This window comes from Neophocaena asiaeorientalis, unplaced genomic scaffold, assembly GCF_003031525.2.
Source record: "Neophocaena asiaeorientalis asiaeorientalis breed wild unplaced genomic scaffold, Neophocaena_asiaeorientalis_V1.1 scaffold16, whole genome shotgun sequence".
In the NCBI taxonomy this organism is placed as follows: domain Eukaryota; kingdom Metazoa; phylum Chordata; class Mammalia; order Artiodactyla; family Phocoenidae; genus Neophocaena; species Neophocaena asiaeorientalis.
Window position 1 is genome coordinate 215567 of NW_020175446.1, and position 15476 is coordinate 231042.

At 52.6% G+C, this 15476-nt stretch overlaps 1 protein-coding gene across 1 annotated transcript in view; it reads left to right on the forward strand.

The window, feature by feature from the left end:
- The first annotated feature begins 402 nt into the window (after positions 1-402).
- MYOM2 (myomesin 2) overlaps positions 403-15476 on the forward strand; it is a 72180-nt gene continuing 57106 nt past the window's right edge. Inside the window, exons 1-8 of the mRNA XM_024768082.1 lie at positions 403-521; positions 1573-1731; positions 5335-5497; positions 5608-5765; positions 6912-7004; positions 13719-13807; positions 13893-13943; positions 14693-14857. Coding sequence (XP_024623850.1) covers positions 415-521; positions 1573-1731; positions 5335-5497; positions 5608-5765; positions 6912-7004; positions 13719-13807; positions 13893-13943; positions 14693-14857 — 985 coding nt within the window. The 5' untranslated portion in view covers positions 403-414. The remainder of the gene's footprint in view (positions 522-1572; positions 1732-5334; positions 5498-5607; positions 5766-6911; positions 7005-13718; positions 13808-13892; positions 13944-14692; positions 14858-15476) is intronic.

The window sequence follows — 15476 nt, forward strand, 5'->3', positions numbered from 1 at the left end:
TTGCGTCTCCTTTGCTCTTATCTCCTCCTCTCTTGTATCCTGTTTGTTTACTTCTGTGACCTGTGCTTTAATTATTTTTATCCTTATCGCTCACATTGCTTTTCACGGTTGCCTTGAACAAACTAGGTAGTTTATAGACATTGGGTGGGTTTACAATTAAATGAAACGTGCGGCTCAATCTTCTACTTTTTATGGAAGCAAACAAGAAATGAAGTCAGGTCCCCGGGAACTTAATAGGCGTCCAGGATTATTTCCTCTTATAGACTCTTCCCCCACAAGGGTTTTGCTAATTGGAGTTGATTTTCCTCTTTGGAACAACCTAAAAGGTTAGTGTGAATTGCAGGAGCCTGATTACTTGAGAAATTCCAGGACCTCTGCTCTGTTTGTTACTCTTTTTCCTAGGTGTCCACAAAGATGTCGCTTGTTGCTGTGCCCTTCTACCAAAAGAGACACAAACACTTGGACCAGTCATACCGTAATATTCAAACAAGGTACCTTGTGGATGAGTACACAGCGAAAAAGTAAGTTGTAATTCACTGATGGGGGCAGGCCGAGCCTTGATGACGAGCTTTGTCTGAATTTCAAGGCAAGAAGCTTTATCCAGTCCCCTGAAGACTGGAGGTGAACTGGTTTAGCCGGGGAGGTAGGGAGGGCCGTGCTTCCCGATGCCCGTGTCCAGAGCCAGACGGGGAACGTGGCTGACCCGGCTGCACAGCAAACTTTATGTGGGGCACTGCATGGCATCGTGGCAGGTCCTGGCAGATCCTAGTAGATCCCGGCAGGTCCTGGTAGACTGGCTCTTAGCCCCTGGTTTAGCTCATGAGTCGTGGACCTTCAGTAATTGCTCCTTGACTTCACTCTTCTTCACATGCCTTCCAGAGCTGGAATCTAAAAGGTCACCAAACAGCGAGGGCGATGAGAAGGAAACCCATGGGAAAGCATGTCGGTGGGACAGAAGTTAATGGGGGCCGAGTGAAGATGGGATGGAAGCCCATCTCAATGATAATTTTGCTACGTTAATAATAATGTTGCCGAAGGTAGACTTTTTGTTCACTGCCTGAGAGGCTGGTGTCAAGCCGCAGGCTCATCTGTGAGTTTCTGAGGTTCTGCGTCTGCAGGGGCCAGCGGCACATGCCCTGGCCGCCCACGTTTCTCCGGTGTTAATTTAGGAGGTGGACGCCGGGCACGGGCTCCGGCCTCAGGTCCCCGTCCCCAGCCCCTGTATTTAGAACCGCTTGTGGTCCTTTGTGCTTAGCTGCCATCCTGGTAACAAACAAAGCCAAACATTCTGTGCCCCTCCCTGCAGCCTCAGGGCCTGGAAGGCACTGGCTGACCTGAGGGAGGGGCAGGGGTGTCGTGCAGCTGAGTCTGGGGGCACGTCCCTGTGGGGGATGGGCCTGTGCAGTCGGGCTGGAGGCCACACTTAGGGGTGTGTGTGTGTGTCCGCATGTGCAGGTGTGGGTGACCTGCATTTCGAGGATAGTTTGGGGGCGTGGAAAGGGAGTGATGTTGTCTGTGACGATGCATTTTTACACTTCTCCATCACATGTGACTTTTCCCATGTTCGCCAAGGCGCGCTTCCACCCAGACGTCTTCCCAGAAATCTGTCACTCAGGAATCGTCCTCGCAGAGAGAGTCCAGCCAGACGGCACCGGGGGGGACCACCTGCAGGTTGTGTGCCAGGAGGGTGAGCTCTGCGCTGGAAGAGGACGAGCAGGAAAGGAAGCACAGGTAACGCCCTGCCCTCTCTGCCTGCCGCTGGGCCAGCCCCGGGGGCCGCGCGCTGCCCTGGGGCCTGGGCAGGGGCTCTGCGGTCAGAGGATGAGGCGGGGGGCATAGCTGAAAGAGGACGTGTGCAAACTGGGAAGGGAACACTTGCTGCAGTGAAAGCCACACACGACCGTTTTCAGTCGATTCTTATTCTCTACCGTCATCATCTTGATTCATCCCGACAAGGAAACGACTGGGGATGGATTTTCTGCATCCTCGTACAGAAGAGAACCCTGCGGTCCAGAGGACCCACGGCCACTGTCCACACGTTGCAGCTGGATTGGCCTCAGGCCTCTGTCCTCTGCCCCCAGACTCACTCCCTTTCTCCAGAAAGCATGCTGGTCACATTCGGAGGCCTCAAGACCTAAAAGGGCTGAGTTGGAGTTTTCGAATTTCCACCACCAGCCTCTTCGGCTACTAAGGAACAGCTGTGAGGCTTGAGACTTGAGTGGGGAATCTTCCAAAGAGAGGCCAGGATTCCAGCCACGCGTCCGTGTGGACACAGAGCTGAAGGGAGCGGGTTCTGTAGACCCTCATGATTCACATTTCTACAGACTCAGCTCATGGGGAATATGTCACAGGAATGGGGTGGGTTACTAAGAACATCGGTCTTAAAATTATTTCCAGATCACAGAGAAACAGGTGGTCAACTGACTTGGATCTTTTCAGAGCAGAGTACTTGAGCGTCTCATGTATGCTTCATTTCGTATCTGCTCTATTTTTTCCCCCTCACCTTCTCCTCCTACTTATTTCTAGAAAGTTTTCTCTGTATCGCTAAAACGCTCAAAACCGGAAGGAAAATGAGATTTGGCTCAATGTGTTTCAGTCTGAAAGTTGCACTATGACTAAGGAATCTGTTTAGTAAAAATATTGTATAGCTGAAAAGATTAGCCTTTATTTTTTTAAAAATTTGAATCATCTTTTAGATGCCTTATGGGAATTTTGCCCTGAAAATTTATTTTATTGTCAAGTGAAGACTTCTTTTGTAAAAGAATCACTTCAGAATGTGTACATTAAGAAATTGGATTTTTATGTGTTGGATTATTTCAGAAAGGGTTCTACTATGCTTAAGGTTTTGGCACAGGGAGTGAGAAGACCAGAGCTTTATAATTTTATTTTAATCAGTTATACCTTGGTGTGATCTTATCCCATAAAGTTCCTACTCCTCAGTTTCCTGGGGTGAAATAAATGGGGGAAAGGAAGCTTGTATTAGTCTGAACAGTCAGGGAGTGGGTTACGATGATGGATGTGGCTCAGCCGAAATGACTTTTGTGACAATCCTGGCTGTTGGAAATCTTCCTAAAATACACGAAGCTACTCTTGCAATAGCAAATCTGACTCAAGAATGTATTTTGATTCTTAATGACTGATTATAATGTTACTGTGTCCCTGGAGCCCAGGGTAAATGTCAGTCCCTCTGGGCAAGCACAGTGGATATAGGTCAGGGCTGTGTCCGCTCTCCACGGAGCCCAGCACCCATGCTTTGGGATTCTGCATTTTAGGACCCTCACGGTATTTTATTCTCACAACCCATGTGCATATCTCCCATGTGAAAGGTCTTATTGAAATTAGGTCTTTCCTCCTTTAAAAGTAAATCTAAGTAATTGGAGGTTTTGGTGAGCTGGGCCGGAGTTAATGGAGATTTTATAGCAACCCCTGCTCTGTCCCTGCCATTCGAGGGAGCCCGGTGTAGGGTGATTTGAGGAGTTCGATGAATTCCAGTCCTTATTAGGATAATTCACTACTCTTGCTGGCCTTCCTGAAAGTACGTATTTATTCCTTACCTCCTGTGGCAGATATGAGTTTAACCTACAGGACAAATCGGTCCTTGGAGAGAGATGAAGTTATGGGTTCATCAGTTTGAGTTAAGCTGAGTCTTCACGTAAAATAAATACCTATGAGGCATCGGCGTGCCCTGAAGGGTCTGGAAATGTCCTCCTGGAAGATACAGGGGATTGGAAATGCCCCTTTGATGCCTCTACTTCTGTCCTGGGAGAAGTGGGCCTCCCTGCGTTATGCAGCTGTCCGAGGGGCTTGTCTTTAGGGCAAATGCACGATGAGTGACGTCATTCTGCCTAAGGGGGCAGTGTCACAGTCACCCCATCACAGACTAGCAGGGGTGCCTTCTCAATGTCCCAGATCACAGTATTTGGGGCTGGGCCGGCCAGGGGGAGCAATTCTAGTTCTAATATTTATTATAAAACCTTCGGGACTGGCGGTGCTATTGACAAGTGCCATTCACATAGACATTCTAAACGAGGTCCAGGTGGGACTTCTGATCCTTTAAGCGTATCAGGACAGTTTGCGGCACGAATAGAGATTTGCCTTTGCTTATGCCGTCATTTAGTGGGATTCACTGCAGACAGGAAAGCTTGGTTCCTGTGAGCCCTCTTAGCAAGGCGCTCGCTGTTTCTCCCACCGGGACCTACAAAATCATTTCTGTGCGTGTGGCTCCATGAGTGAAGGGGAGCCGGGCAGTTGGGATTAGGGTGACGTGATGTGTGTGCACCCGTGCCTAAAAGCCTAGACGCTTGTTCTCCTCCGTGGAGAATCACCATGAGCAGAGGGTGTGGGGAAAGGCCGGAGGGGCGAGGAGACGACCTCTAAGCAGCGAGGAGATTGTGGGTATGTGTCCGGGGAGGGGACGCAGGCAGGTGTGGGCTGGGCTAGGCTGGTCGGAAGTGAAGGCGAGGCTGAATCAACACTGGCTCGGGCTTTAGCTTTTATTATAGTTCCTGTCTCCACGGTTCTGCCTGAAGAAGCTGCAGAGTTTCCTGAAACTCTGTGTTCAATCTCCAACTTCCCGGACACCTGACACCAGGCCTGCGATTTGCGCTGTGTCTGGAGAAGCGCCGACTGGTAGTCAGGGCTGCTGGAGAGGCTGGGGATGGGGGGGAGCTGCCCGGGTTCTAGGACGGCTTTCCCCACGCCGCTGGGCCACACAGAGCAGAAAGTCCTCCAGTCTGACACCCCACCTTTATGAGCCGCATCCACCTGGTCCCCGCCTCCCCGGCTGCACACTTGATGCTGTCGTTTTCCCTTCCCGGGCAGCCCAGGGAACAGCAAGCCTCTGACTCTGCCGGGGCCTCGGGAACGCGGTGGTGAAGGAGGGGATGGGGCCGGGGAGGGGTGACAGGGTGGCTGGACGCACCGCTGGGCCGGGCAGTGCCAGGATGTAACCTGTGGAGCCCACAGAGGTGGCCCTCGGGCCGGAAAGGAGGTGCCCCTCGTTTCTCTGCCCCGACAGGTTAAGAAGCTGCTGGCTATATCCTTTTACTTTTTTAGAATACAGACTTATTTCTTAATTTGAATCTATTAGTTCAGAAGGCTTCACTTCAGTCTTAAATTCACTGAGAGACGGCAGCCTCTAAGGAAAACGAGTGGGTCCTGTGTGTCGCCGCACAGAGGAGAGCTTGCAAAAGAAGCAGAAGTAGCTTCTCTCCCGCCCTCTCCTCGAGCCCACTTAAGAAGTCCCCGGGGACCGTGTGTCTGGTCCCAGGCCCTCAGTGACCACATGCCCTTTGCACGTGTCCCGAGAATACTGTGGCGTCTTGGCTTCTGCAGGTACCAGTCACTGGTGGCTTCCTATGGGGAGGCCAAGCGGGAGCGTTTCCTCAGCGAGCTGGCCCAGCTGGAGGAGGACGTGCACCTGGCCCGCACCCATGCCCGGGACAAGCTGGACAGATACGCCCTGCAGCACGTGGACAGATACGCCCTGCAGCACACGGTAGGGGTGGGCGGGTGCCGGGTGCAGCTGTGCTGTCAGCACGATGCCCACGGGCCTGGTGGCGGGAGCCTCGCGCCCCTGGCACCCTGACGTGCTGCTTCCCGGGGCAGGTGGACGACAGGCTGGCCTGGGAGAGGCACTCACGTGAGGAGCGGCTGAGCAGAGCCCCTGAGATCCTGGTGCAGCTCCGGTCACACACCATCTGGGAACAGATGTCTGTCAAGCTGTGCTTCACCGTGCAGGGCTTCCCAACCCCCGTGGTGCAGTGGTGAGTGGGGGCGCCTCCCAGGGGCGGAGGCCCCACTGCTCTTCCTTTGAAGGATCTGCAGCCGTTGAGTCACCTGAGCGGGTGGAGAAGATCCACCTGCAGGGAGCGCGCGGCCCCTACTCCGGGGACCAATGCTCTTGAAACTCACCAGGAAATGCGTGCATGAAAACACGGAGAGGCCCCTGGAAATCCTAGGCAGGCGTTTTCATTTTAGTGCAATTGAGCCAAATGATTTTCCAGAGGACTTTTATTGAAAACCAGGTTCCCGGAAATGACCTGTGTTTACCTGCAGCTCTGCTTTTACTCATGTAAGTGGAGACCCTAAACTCCAAGGCTCTGGAACCACAGTGAGAGGGTTCCTTGAGCCTTGTGACATTGAAAATTAAATAAGCCCCACCGACGACACTTTTAGTTTCAACGTATGTTGCTAAAACTCACTTGTATATTCATTTATTTTCCCACTTGCTGGTACCGAGTCCCCAGGGTCTGTCGTTGGCCACAACATTGTGCTTTCACATGCGTCCTGGGTTAGGGCTCTCAGCAGTAGAGCAGAAAAGTAGTGCCTCCGCCCTCTGGCTGCTCACGAGGTGGGCCGGGGAGGCTGAGAGCCGCCCACCCTTGCCCTAGGGGGAGCCGTGGCCCTGCTGTCCTGGGGGGACACCAAGGCCAGCCTCCTCCAGGCAGGGTGCAGAGCAGTTGGGTCTCTCCACGTGCACTCCGGCTACACTGCGGCCTCCCTCCAGAGGCTGGACCAGGGCCTAACCAGCACTGGTTACGTTTTGTCCTTGGAGTGATGTATCCGGAGTTCCTGACAAGTTCCAGGGGACCTTTGGCCCACGCTCTGTCCCATGCAGGTTGAGGGTTGCCCAGGTAGTCTGAGTTCTGCAAGAGCCACCTCCCCTTAAATAGCCAAGAGTGGGCTCTGAACCTTTCCCGTAGCTGCTCCCGCCCTGCGATCCGAGTGGTGAATCAGGCAGAAGCAGAGCGAAAATGTGCTGCGTGTGTGTGTGTGTGTGTGTGTGTGTGTGTGCGCGCACGCACCCGCCCGCCCACGAGGGGCGGCGGGGGATGGGAAACAGGAAGGTGGGGACACGTGCAAAACAGCCAGTCGGCCTTTATGCTCAGACAGGTGTTTCCCTCTTTCAGGTATAAAGACGGCAGCTTGGTCTGCCAGGCAGGGGAGCCGGGAAAGTACAGGATTGAGAGCAAGTACGGGGTGCACACGCTGGAGATCAACAGGTAAGGGCTTGGCGGGCACGGCCGCGCCCCAGCACCTGCCCAGGTGAGCAGCCTCCCAAACACAGAAGCGGCGGGCAGCTCACACCACATCTGACTTCCACGTGACGTTCCTGGTGTTTCTGAGTTAAATATGGGTGGTAGAGGCTTCCCTTTGTTTCCTTGGGGTCAGGCCAGAGGGATGTGGATTCAGTGGTTGGTTCTGCGGGGCTCCTGTGCTGGGAACGAAAGGAGAAAATGGCCTAAGGAAGGACGGCAGTGCCAGGTGTGAGGGCCGCGGGGAAACACACAGACACCCTCACAGCCTGCTCAGCAGCCGGGCTGCATCTCCTGCAGGTTTGGGCAACGGTTCCTAAGCGCAACTCTTCAGGGAAATATGACCTTTATTTTATTCTCGTAGCAAATTGAAAACATGCAGTAAATACAGATAACTAAGAGAAGGTAAAGTTCATCCATATTTCCAACCTCCAGGGTCGGTATTTTGGTGTACTTACAGCACTGCCGTTTCCCTTACACAACACACGTGTAGAACTGTACAAGCACGTTTTGATTTTTCTTTCACAGAAGTGAGATTCCGCTGTTCATTTGCTCTCTGCTTTTCTGTACACACAGCTTTTATTTTTTACAAAAAGATCGTAACATTATGCAGATTAATTAAGACAGAGGCTAACAGGTTACAGTTAAGATTAAGATTTGTGTCGAGTCATAGCCTTGTTTCTCTAGGTAAATTTGAGGCTGTTTAGAAAAGCTGGAGGCCCTGGCCCCATGGGCCCCACTGGCACTGTTTATTGAGAACCTACTATGTGCCCCACAGTCTAGGAACTTGTGTTAAAGCGACCAAAACCTCGATTCCTGACTTGGAGGTCCAGAACATGGCGGCAAGCCTTAAGTGTAATAAAAAGGGAATCACACAGTAGATCAGGGTGACGATGCTGGGTGCAGGGGTCGGGGCATATGGCCTGGTGCTGGGGCGGGTGTGGTGTTAAAGGGGGGCCAGGCAGGCCTTAGAGGAGAAGACATCTAAGGGGATGGAGGAGGGGACACATGCGTGGGGCGGAGGCTCCGAGAAGGAGCTTCAGGACCCCAGGGCTGCAGCAGTTGGTGGGAGTCATAGGACAGAAGGGTAGAGATGTCACCAGCGCCGTGAAGATCACCCCGGACCCTGTAACCGTCACAAGGCTGTTACTGGGGGCAAAGGGGAAGTGAAAGATCTGTTTCCAGAGGGTCACTGACTGCGAACGGATAGTAGGGCAGACTTGGGTGGCTTGGCCGAAATTCAAGAACGATGGTGGGGCTTGGACCGCCGTGGATGAGGTGGAACCAGTGAGGTGGGCGGGGACCGATTTTGAAGTTAGAGCAGTAGGATCTGCTGATGGATTGGATGTGGGTGTCAGTGAAAAAGAGGGGTCGGAATCAGCCCCAGGGTTGGGGGCTCCTGCGTCAGCTGGGGTGCGGAAGGCTGAGAGTGGGTGGGGTCTAGGCATCCCACTTTCCTTCAATTTCCAAAATTTCCAGAAATTTCCACAGGCAGTAAGCCATACTATCTAGAAAGAGAAACTTTCCTTCTTTTGAAGAGTATTTTTATTTGGTGTGTGTGTGGGGTGACTCTTTTCTAACCTGGGGTGCCCTAGCAACTGGTTCGTTTGCAAGCTGAATTTTAGTCATCATTTTGAAAAGAGAAACGAATTCCCTTTCTCAAGTATGAAAAAGTCCTGTTCACACTATGTTGGCAACTTTTAAATTTGTACTGGGAATAAGAGAAGCTTTGAACCATGGGAACTAAATCAGTGAGGCCCCAATATATCCAGGTATCCTCAGATATATTACTTGGAGTTTGCCTCAGCTTGCCAAGAGTTAAGGAATTTGGGACAAGGAAATTTTTGAGACTAACTTTTCTCTCAGTATTCTTACCCACATTGGGACATTCTTAACAGATGAAATGTAGAGAGTCTTCAGAAAAAAGAGCCAGGGGGAAGCCCGCAAATTACAGCTGACCTCAGCTGTTCATTCCAAACTGCTGAGTTACCATCATCTGACCTGTGGCTGGCTAAGTGGTGAGCTTAGTGTTGGCTCCTTTGCTCCACTGGCTGGGGAATGAGCTCTTTCTGTTACAAGAGTGACATTTATTCCTATGAATATTCTTTGGCCACTGCCGCCGAATTCTTGAAGTGCCGAAAAGAGAGCTTAGTTCCCTTTGGTACTGTTCGAATTTAAGCTGTAATTGATAACGATTTTATACGCTCATAAGATTTTCTCTTGGGACTCATAGGGTGAGTTCTATTTCTTCAAAGAATTTTCATGCTGCTCTCGTGTTTTTATAAAGGTGCTTAGAACATCCTCTCTTGTGTTTTATTCTAACCTCACCTCTCTGCGCTCCCCACTCCTCGCAGGGCGACTCCAGGGCTAATCTCTTCTTGCACTTTATTTTTAGACTTTGATATTCAAATTCTACTTTGAATTAAGTTGTAAATCCCATGTTAACACCGCTTAAGAGTTTGAGTACATGGGGCCTGACTACACAAGAGAAGTTCATGTGCCACTTAAACGTTTGCCTGCCCCTCTTGAAAATAGATGAAGTGTTATTAGTTTCTCCCCTGGAGTGGTTTTGGGAGCACTTCAGATGGAGACTTTGGGCTGCAAACGTGCCCCATGGAAGTTTGTAAAAATTGAGACCAAAGGATACCACCTCTGCCTATTCTGGGATGAGGTCCAAACAGAAAATAAACCCGTTTGCCCCTTAATCACTCACTTGCAATTTCTGACAGCATGAAGTAGAGGCTCGAAATAGACTCTGTGGGCTGGCAAAGTGCTTCTCCTAGCATGGCCTCGGGCAGGAGAGGAAGATTGGGGGCCCCTGGGCTGTGGGTCAGGCATGTGGGTCTCCAAGTGACCTGTGAGCAGAATTTTAAGTTGGGCAAAGTCCTGCCTGCCTGGTCCCTTGCTGTGTCCTCTGTCCGGTGTCCCCAGGCACCATGCTTCCTGCAGCCCACCCCCTGCAAGGGCAGCCAACAAATATATATGAACCCTCCCCCAGTACATGCACGTGTGTTTATTTATAATCCATATATGTTCTACTGTATTTTATAGAATGTAAAACATTTACAAAAGAGATGTGCAAAAAGAACGAGACAAAAGTTAGCATAACTGGAAGTTCTAACTCTCGCCTGCATCCTCCCTCAGCCGGGTGCACCCTGCCTGGGCTCTGTAGCAGTAAATCAGTGGGTCTGGAGGTTTTTAGGGGGCATGGGCTTCTTTACAAATCAGACGACCCCGTGGAACCTCTCTTCTGCATAGGTGCACGTGAACAGGTGTGCACGTGTGTGGTGCACCAAGATCCTGCCTCCAAGGCACCTTTTCCCCAGCCTGGTCCCTCCTGCTAAGTACCAAGTGCTAACTAGTTACCTGACCAGCTATCAGCGCTAGAGTGTTAGGTACGTCTGCCTCCGGGGTCCTAATTCTGTGAGTCAACTGAAGAGCAGCTCAGACTCCGGCGGGAGATGCTGCTGTCCAGGTGGGCTTGGTGCCTGGGGCTTCTTCTGCCCCTTCTTTGCGTCACAAGCCTCCTTCTTGGGTTCCTCCAGCTGTCCTCAGCTAAGAAATGATGGAGAGCGATTCACTGCGGTTCTCAAAACGCTTAGAAATCCGTGCTGTTTCATTGGAATGTAAAGGCAAAGGAGAGGATCTTCTCCGGGGAGGGAAAGGGAACCTCTTTTGAACTTCAGTCCAAGAATTCAGCTATACATTTCAATTAATAATATACACAGTTCATACAGTACTATACAGTTGCAGAGTGTTTTCAAATGCATTGTTTTATTTTAATCGTCAGTGTCCCCCAAGTAAAGTGTAGGTATTCAATAAACGTATTTGAGAAGTTTTAAATACATACTATTTATTTGTTAAAGAGTCAGTAGGGCTTCCCTGGTGGCGCAGTGGTTGAGAGTCCGCCTGCCGATGCAGGGGACACGGGTTCGTGCCCCGGTCCGGGAAGATCCCACATGCCGCGGAGCGGCTGGGCCCGTGAGCCATGGCCGCTGAGCCTGCGCGTCCAGAGCCTGTGCTCCGCAACGGAAGTCAGTAGATGAGACTTATCAGGCTGGCCTGATGAGGGCACAGACCTGAAATCAGAACTTGCGGCTGACGACTGCAGTCCTGTAATAGTCTGAGTAAACATAATTTTGCCCCGGCTTTTATTCTGATTTGCACAATATTGAAGAAAAGTCCTGATTCACAGCGATTGGTCGCAAATGGGAACATTAAGTTTGACCTTGAAATCTCAGAGTGTAATTCAGTTAAGCAGGGAAGGCGTGAGCAGCTTTGCCTGAGGGCCGTCGCGTGCGGCACGGAGCTGTGTCTGGGCTTCAGTGAGTGGCCAGTGCGTGGTGTGTCCAGGGCGTGTTGCTACTGTTGTTTTAAAAAACTGCTGAAATTCATATTGAAGAAGAAATTGGTAGCACGTTTGGGAGATTTGGTTTGAAAACTGTGGGACACTGGAGACTACCGAGACTAAGTAACATCCAGAAAGGCCTTTGAGGGAGGTATTGAAGAAGACGGAAACAGGTTTATGGTGACGGATGGACACACTCTGAGTGACGTCTGTGCACGGTCTTCTCGAGCACTCGATGTCCTTCAGGCACCAGTAACCTCCTCACTCAGCAGTGGGTAGCGACGCTGACCAGCTGGGCCCGGGGACAGCCTTGGTTCAGGTCCAGCAGGGGGAGGGCCACTTCCTGTGCTGGGCTGCCCCGTCTGTCGGCTCTGGGTGGGGTGTCTGTTTTTGCCTTACGGCTCCTACTTCTGAGTCTGTGTCACAGTCAGGTTCCATCCCAGCCTCTAGGTCGGGGGATTTGGTGCGGCAGTCTGTACAGGAGCCTTTGCCTCTCCCCTGCATTGTTCTGGCTCCCGACTCCCCAGCCCATGCCCGTGGGCGGCCCAACCCTCCGGTCTGCAGGGAGGGTGAGTCCCCCTAGTGAGGAGGGATCTTTGTAGAGCAAGTTGTAGGGCTAATCCCAGAAGAATACTTCCTGTTTGAAGAATGCGTTTATGAAAACACAGTGGTTTCATTGTTTAGAAGAAATAACCCAAGGGCAAGGTTAAAAAAAATCCAAGCGAAGCCTAAGGTTATAGAAGAGAAGAACTTCTCCACTCGTCCCTTGACCCCCAGCCCTAGCCGTGTTCCCAGAGGTAGCTGCTGTGGCCTGTTTGTTGGGTGTGTGTGTGTGTGTGTGCACGCATGCTCAGTGTGTGTGGAGATCAGCAGAGAACATTAATGGCCAGTGATGGGGAAAGCGTCTGTGTTATGGTTACGGGATTTTTACGTGTTGTACCGTCACTCTTACTCTGCCCCTGGCGATACGCTGTACCCACAGTGTACGTGGAAATGGCACAGCAAGGCAAACGAATGTGATGCGTTCAGGCTAGAGCTGCAGTTTTGTTGAGGGGCCTTGAGGTTGGCCTGACCGTAATGCACTGGTTTGAACATCTGCGGTAGCGGCTCTCTCTCCCTTGAGCAGCGGCCGTGACAGGAGGCCAGGTGGCATCGCCGGGCGCAGTGGAACCGGATTAGAACCTCGTCGGGGCAGGGACGGGGTTCTTCCCAGGCAGCGTGGGTCCCTGAAATGTTCTCTCTCGTTTCTTGGAGACACTGTATGTTTTGGTCAAAGAAACTATGTTCAGCTCCAGGTGGAATAGAAAATACAATAAGATGACGAAGGGCTTCCAAAGAACGGGTTTGTCTCTGGGTCACTGGATGCTTAAAGCATCTAAACGTGAAATCTGAGTAAACTTTTTCTGTGTTTTTGTCACTATGCCTGTGATGCCCATGCCTGGAGAGATGGCAGAAGGCCCAGAAAGCTGCAGAGTTCAGAGTTTTGTGGACCTTGTTTACCCAACTTCTTAAAGGCTCTACTTTCTCTCCAAGTGAATAGGGTAATAGTACTGTCTTGCTGGGCACTTGAGACTTTTATACAGAGTAGCCAACGGAAAGTAACTAGCAGAGAGTCAGTTGAGTAAGAGTCCTCACGTCAAGTTTTGGGGGGAAGCTGGTGGGAAGACAGTTCACAGCCAGAAGCTAAGCTTTGGCTTCCGTGGGATGGACGTGGGGAGCTGAGGAGCCCCACCCCTGAGAAACTGGGCTCCGCGGTCCCTGGGCCATTGTCCTTCCCGGGGGTGGACACGCGTCCCTCACGACGCTCCGGGCCCGGAGGCCTCAGGTGGGTCCAGTCCAGGCACCTTCGTTATGCCCACGAGTGGGTGCTTCCTGTCTGGGCGATCCCACTGCTTTGGGGGGTTCTGCGCAGGGAACCCCTGGTGGGGAGGGAGGTGGGGTTGATTCTCCTGGAGGTTGAGGCCATTGGATCTGCCCATTGACAAGATAAAACCACGGATGCTGCAGGTAGACAAACAGAACCAGAGGGAATACAAGCTTCTCTCTGAGAGTACGGTTCAGCATTTCCGGAAGTGCTAGTACACTGTCTTCCCCCGCAAAGCCAAAGCCAAGGCATCGTATGGGATCAGACGTCGCCCGTGTCTGTAGTTAATACCTCGCTCCGAGGGCAGAGCTGGCACTGCTCTCAAACAAATCACTCACGAACCGGGGGTCCAGGTCACACGAGCTGCTGTCGAGGAAGGCTGTGCTCGAGTTCGGGTCACTGACTCTCAGAGACCAGGCCGGCCCCCGACAGCACGTTCAGGACGCTGTCTTGCTTTTTTCCCTGCAAGGGCGGACTTTGACGATACTGCGACCTACTCGGCGGTGGCAACAAACGTGCACGGACAGGTGTCCACCAATGCGGCGGTGGTGGTGAGAAGTGAGTCTGCCGTCTTGCGGGGATGGGGCACTGTCTCCCCACCTTCTGTCCTCTTTCTCCGCCGTGATTGCCAGTTGTCTTGCAGGATTCCGAGGTGACGAGGAGCCGTTGCATTCTGTGGGGCTCCCGATCACAGGTAAGTTGATTATGTTCCTTCTTTGTGCAGAAAAATATGTAGTGACATAGCATATCATTGAAAAATATTTTCTAAGCATCAGATCTCTTTTCAAACTGTATTGCAAAAGGCCCTTTCTCCTGGCTGGTGTCGGTGTGCTGACCGTCCCTGCCATGGATTCAGGGGCTCACACATCTTGGGGCTGATGCAGGATTTAAACCCTTTACGCTTTGCACGTGGCTCAGAGCACGCACCCCCTGCTCACTCCGCCTTCCATCCTCCTTTGGCACAAATGACCAGATTCCACTCCACGCTGGTTTTCTGATTCTTCAGGAGTGGCTGAGTCAGCTCGGGCACATAACAAACAGCACACTTGGGTCTTGAACATCACACAGTTACTTCCCTCAGTTCTGGAGGCTGGAGGTCCAAGGGCGAGACGCCCACCAGGGAGGGGACACCGCGTCCCAGCTAGCAGGTGTGGGACGCCGTGTCCTCATGAAGAGCTGAGAGAAAGGGCTGTGGTCTCGTCCTCTCCTTACAAGGGCACGGACCCCATCCCGGGCCCCACCTCCACGACCTCATCCAGCCTAATCACCCGATGGCGACCCCCAGTATCTTCACACCGTGGGGCGGGGCTTCGACCTGAGAACGGGGGGGACACAGGCGCTCGGGCCACAGCGCAGCCCGTGAGGATGCGAGCGCAGGCGGTGGTGAGGGGCCCGCTTTGCCCAGCCGGCCCGCTGTGTGACCGTGCCCTCTGCCCCGTGCAGTGCCCCTGCCCTCCGTGATCCCGCACATGCACTTCGACGTCCAGTTTCTGGAGAAATTCGGCGTCACCTTCCGGAGGGAAGGCGAGACGCTGGCTCTCAAGTGCACGCTGCTGGTGACGCCGGACCTGAAGCGGGTGCAGCCGCGGGCCGAGTGGTACCGGGACGGTGAGTGTCGTGGCCTCCAGCACGCTCTGCCCCCACACCCGCCGTGCTTGGGCTCGGACCCCGGCCTCACTGGGGTGATGGTGAGTTTTGAGCCTTAGTGTTGACCTGGCGCTTTCTCCACCTCCGTGACAGCTGCGGGCAGCAAAGCAGGCGAGCCTGGGGCAGATTGGACACGCGTTGACCTTGAACTTCCCTGGGAATGGGGTTAGCAGGGAGGCCTGGAGGTAGATGAGCCATGGGGGTCCATAAAGGGGGTCTCCATGTGATTGGGAGGAATGAGCGGGCTGTCTGTGTCTCTATGTTTTTCCTCTGCTGGAACGGCAGCTACCGCTTATTAGCGCTTGTTGCGTCCCGACTCTGTTGTGAGTGTGATAACTCACTTGATTTTCATCAGGTCTTTGGGAGGGAAGTGTTGTCAACCCCCTCATAAGTGGGCAGCTGAGACAAGGAACTTCCTCGCCCTACCCCCGACCTCCGGGAAGTGGCAGGGCTGGGACCCCCCCATTCCCGGGGCCCTGCTCCACTGCTTCCGCCAGCCAGCATGGGCTGCCCTGTGCAGCTGTGTGGTGTGTGTGTGTGTGGTGTGTGTGATGTGTGTGTCTTTGTGTGTGTGTGTGGT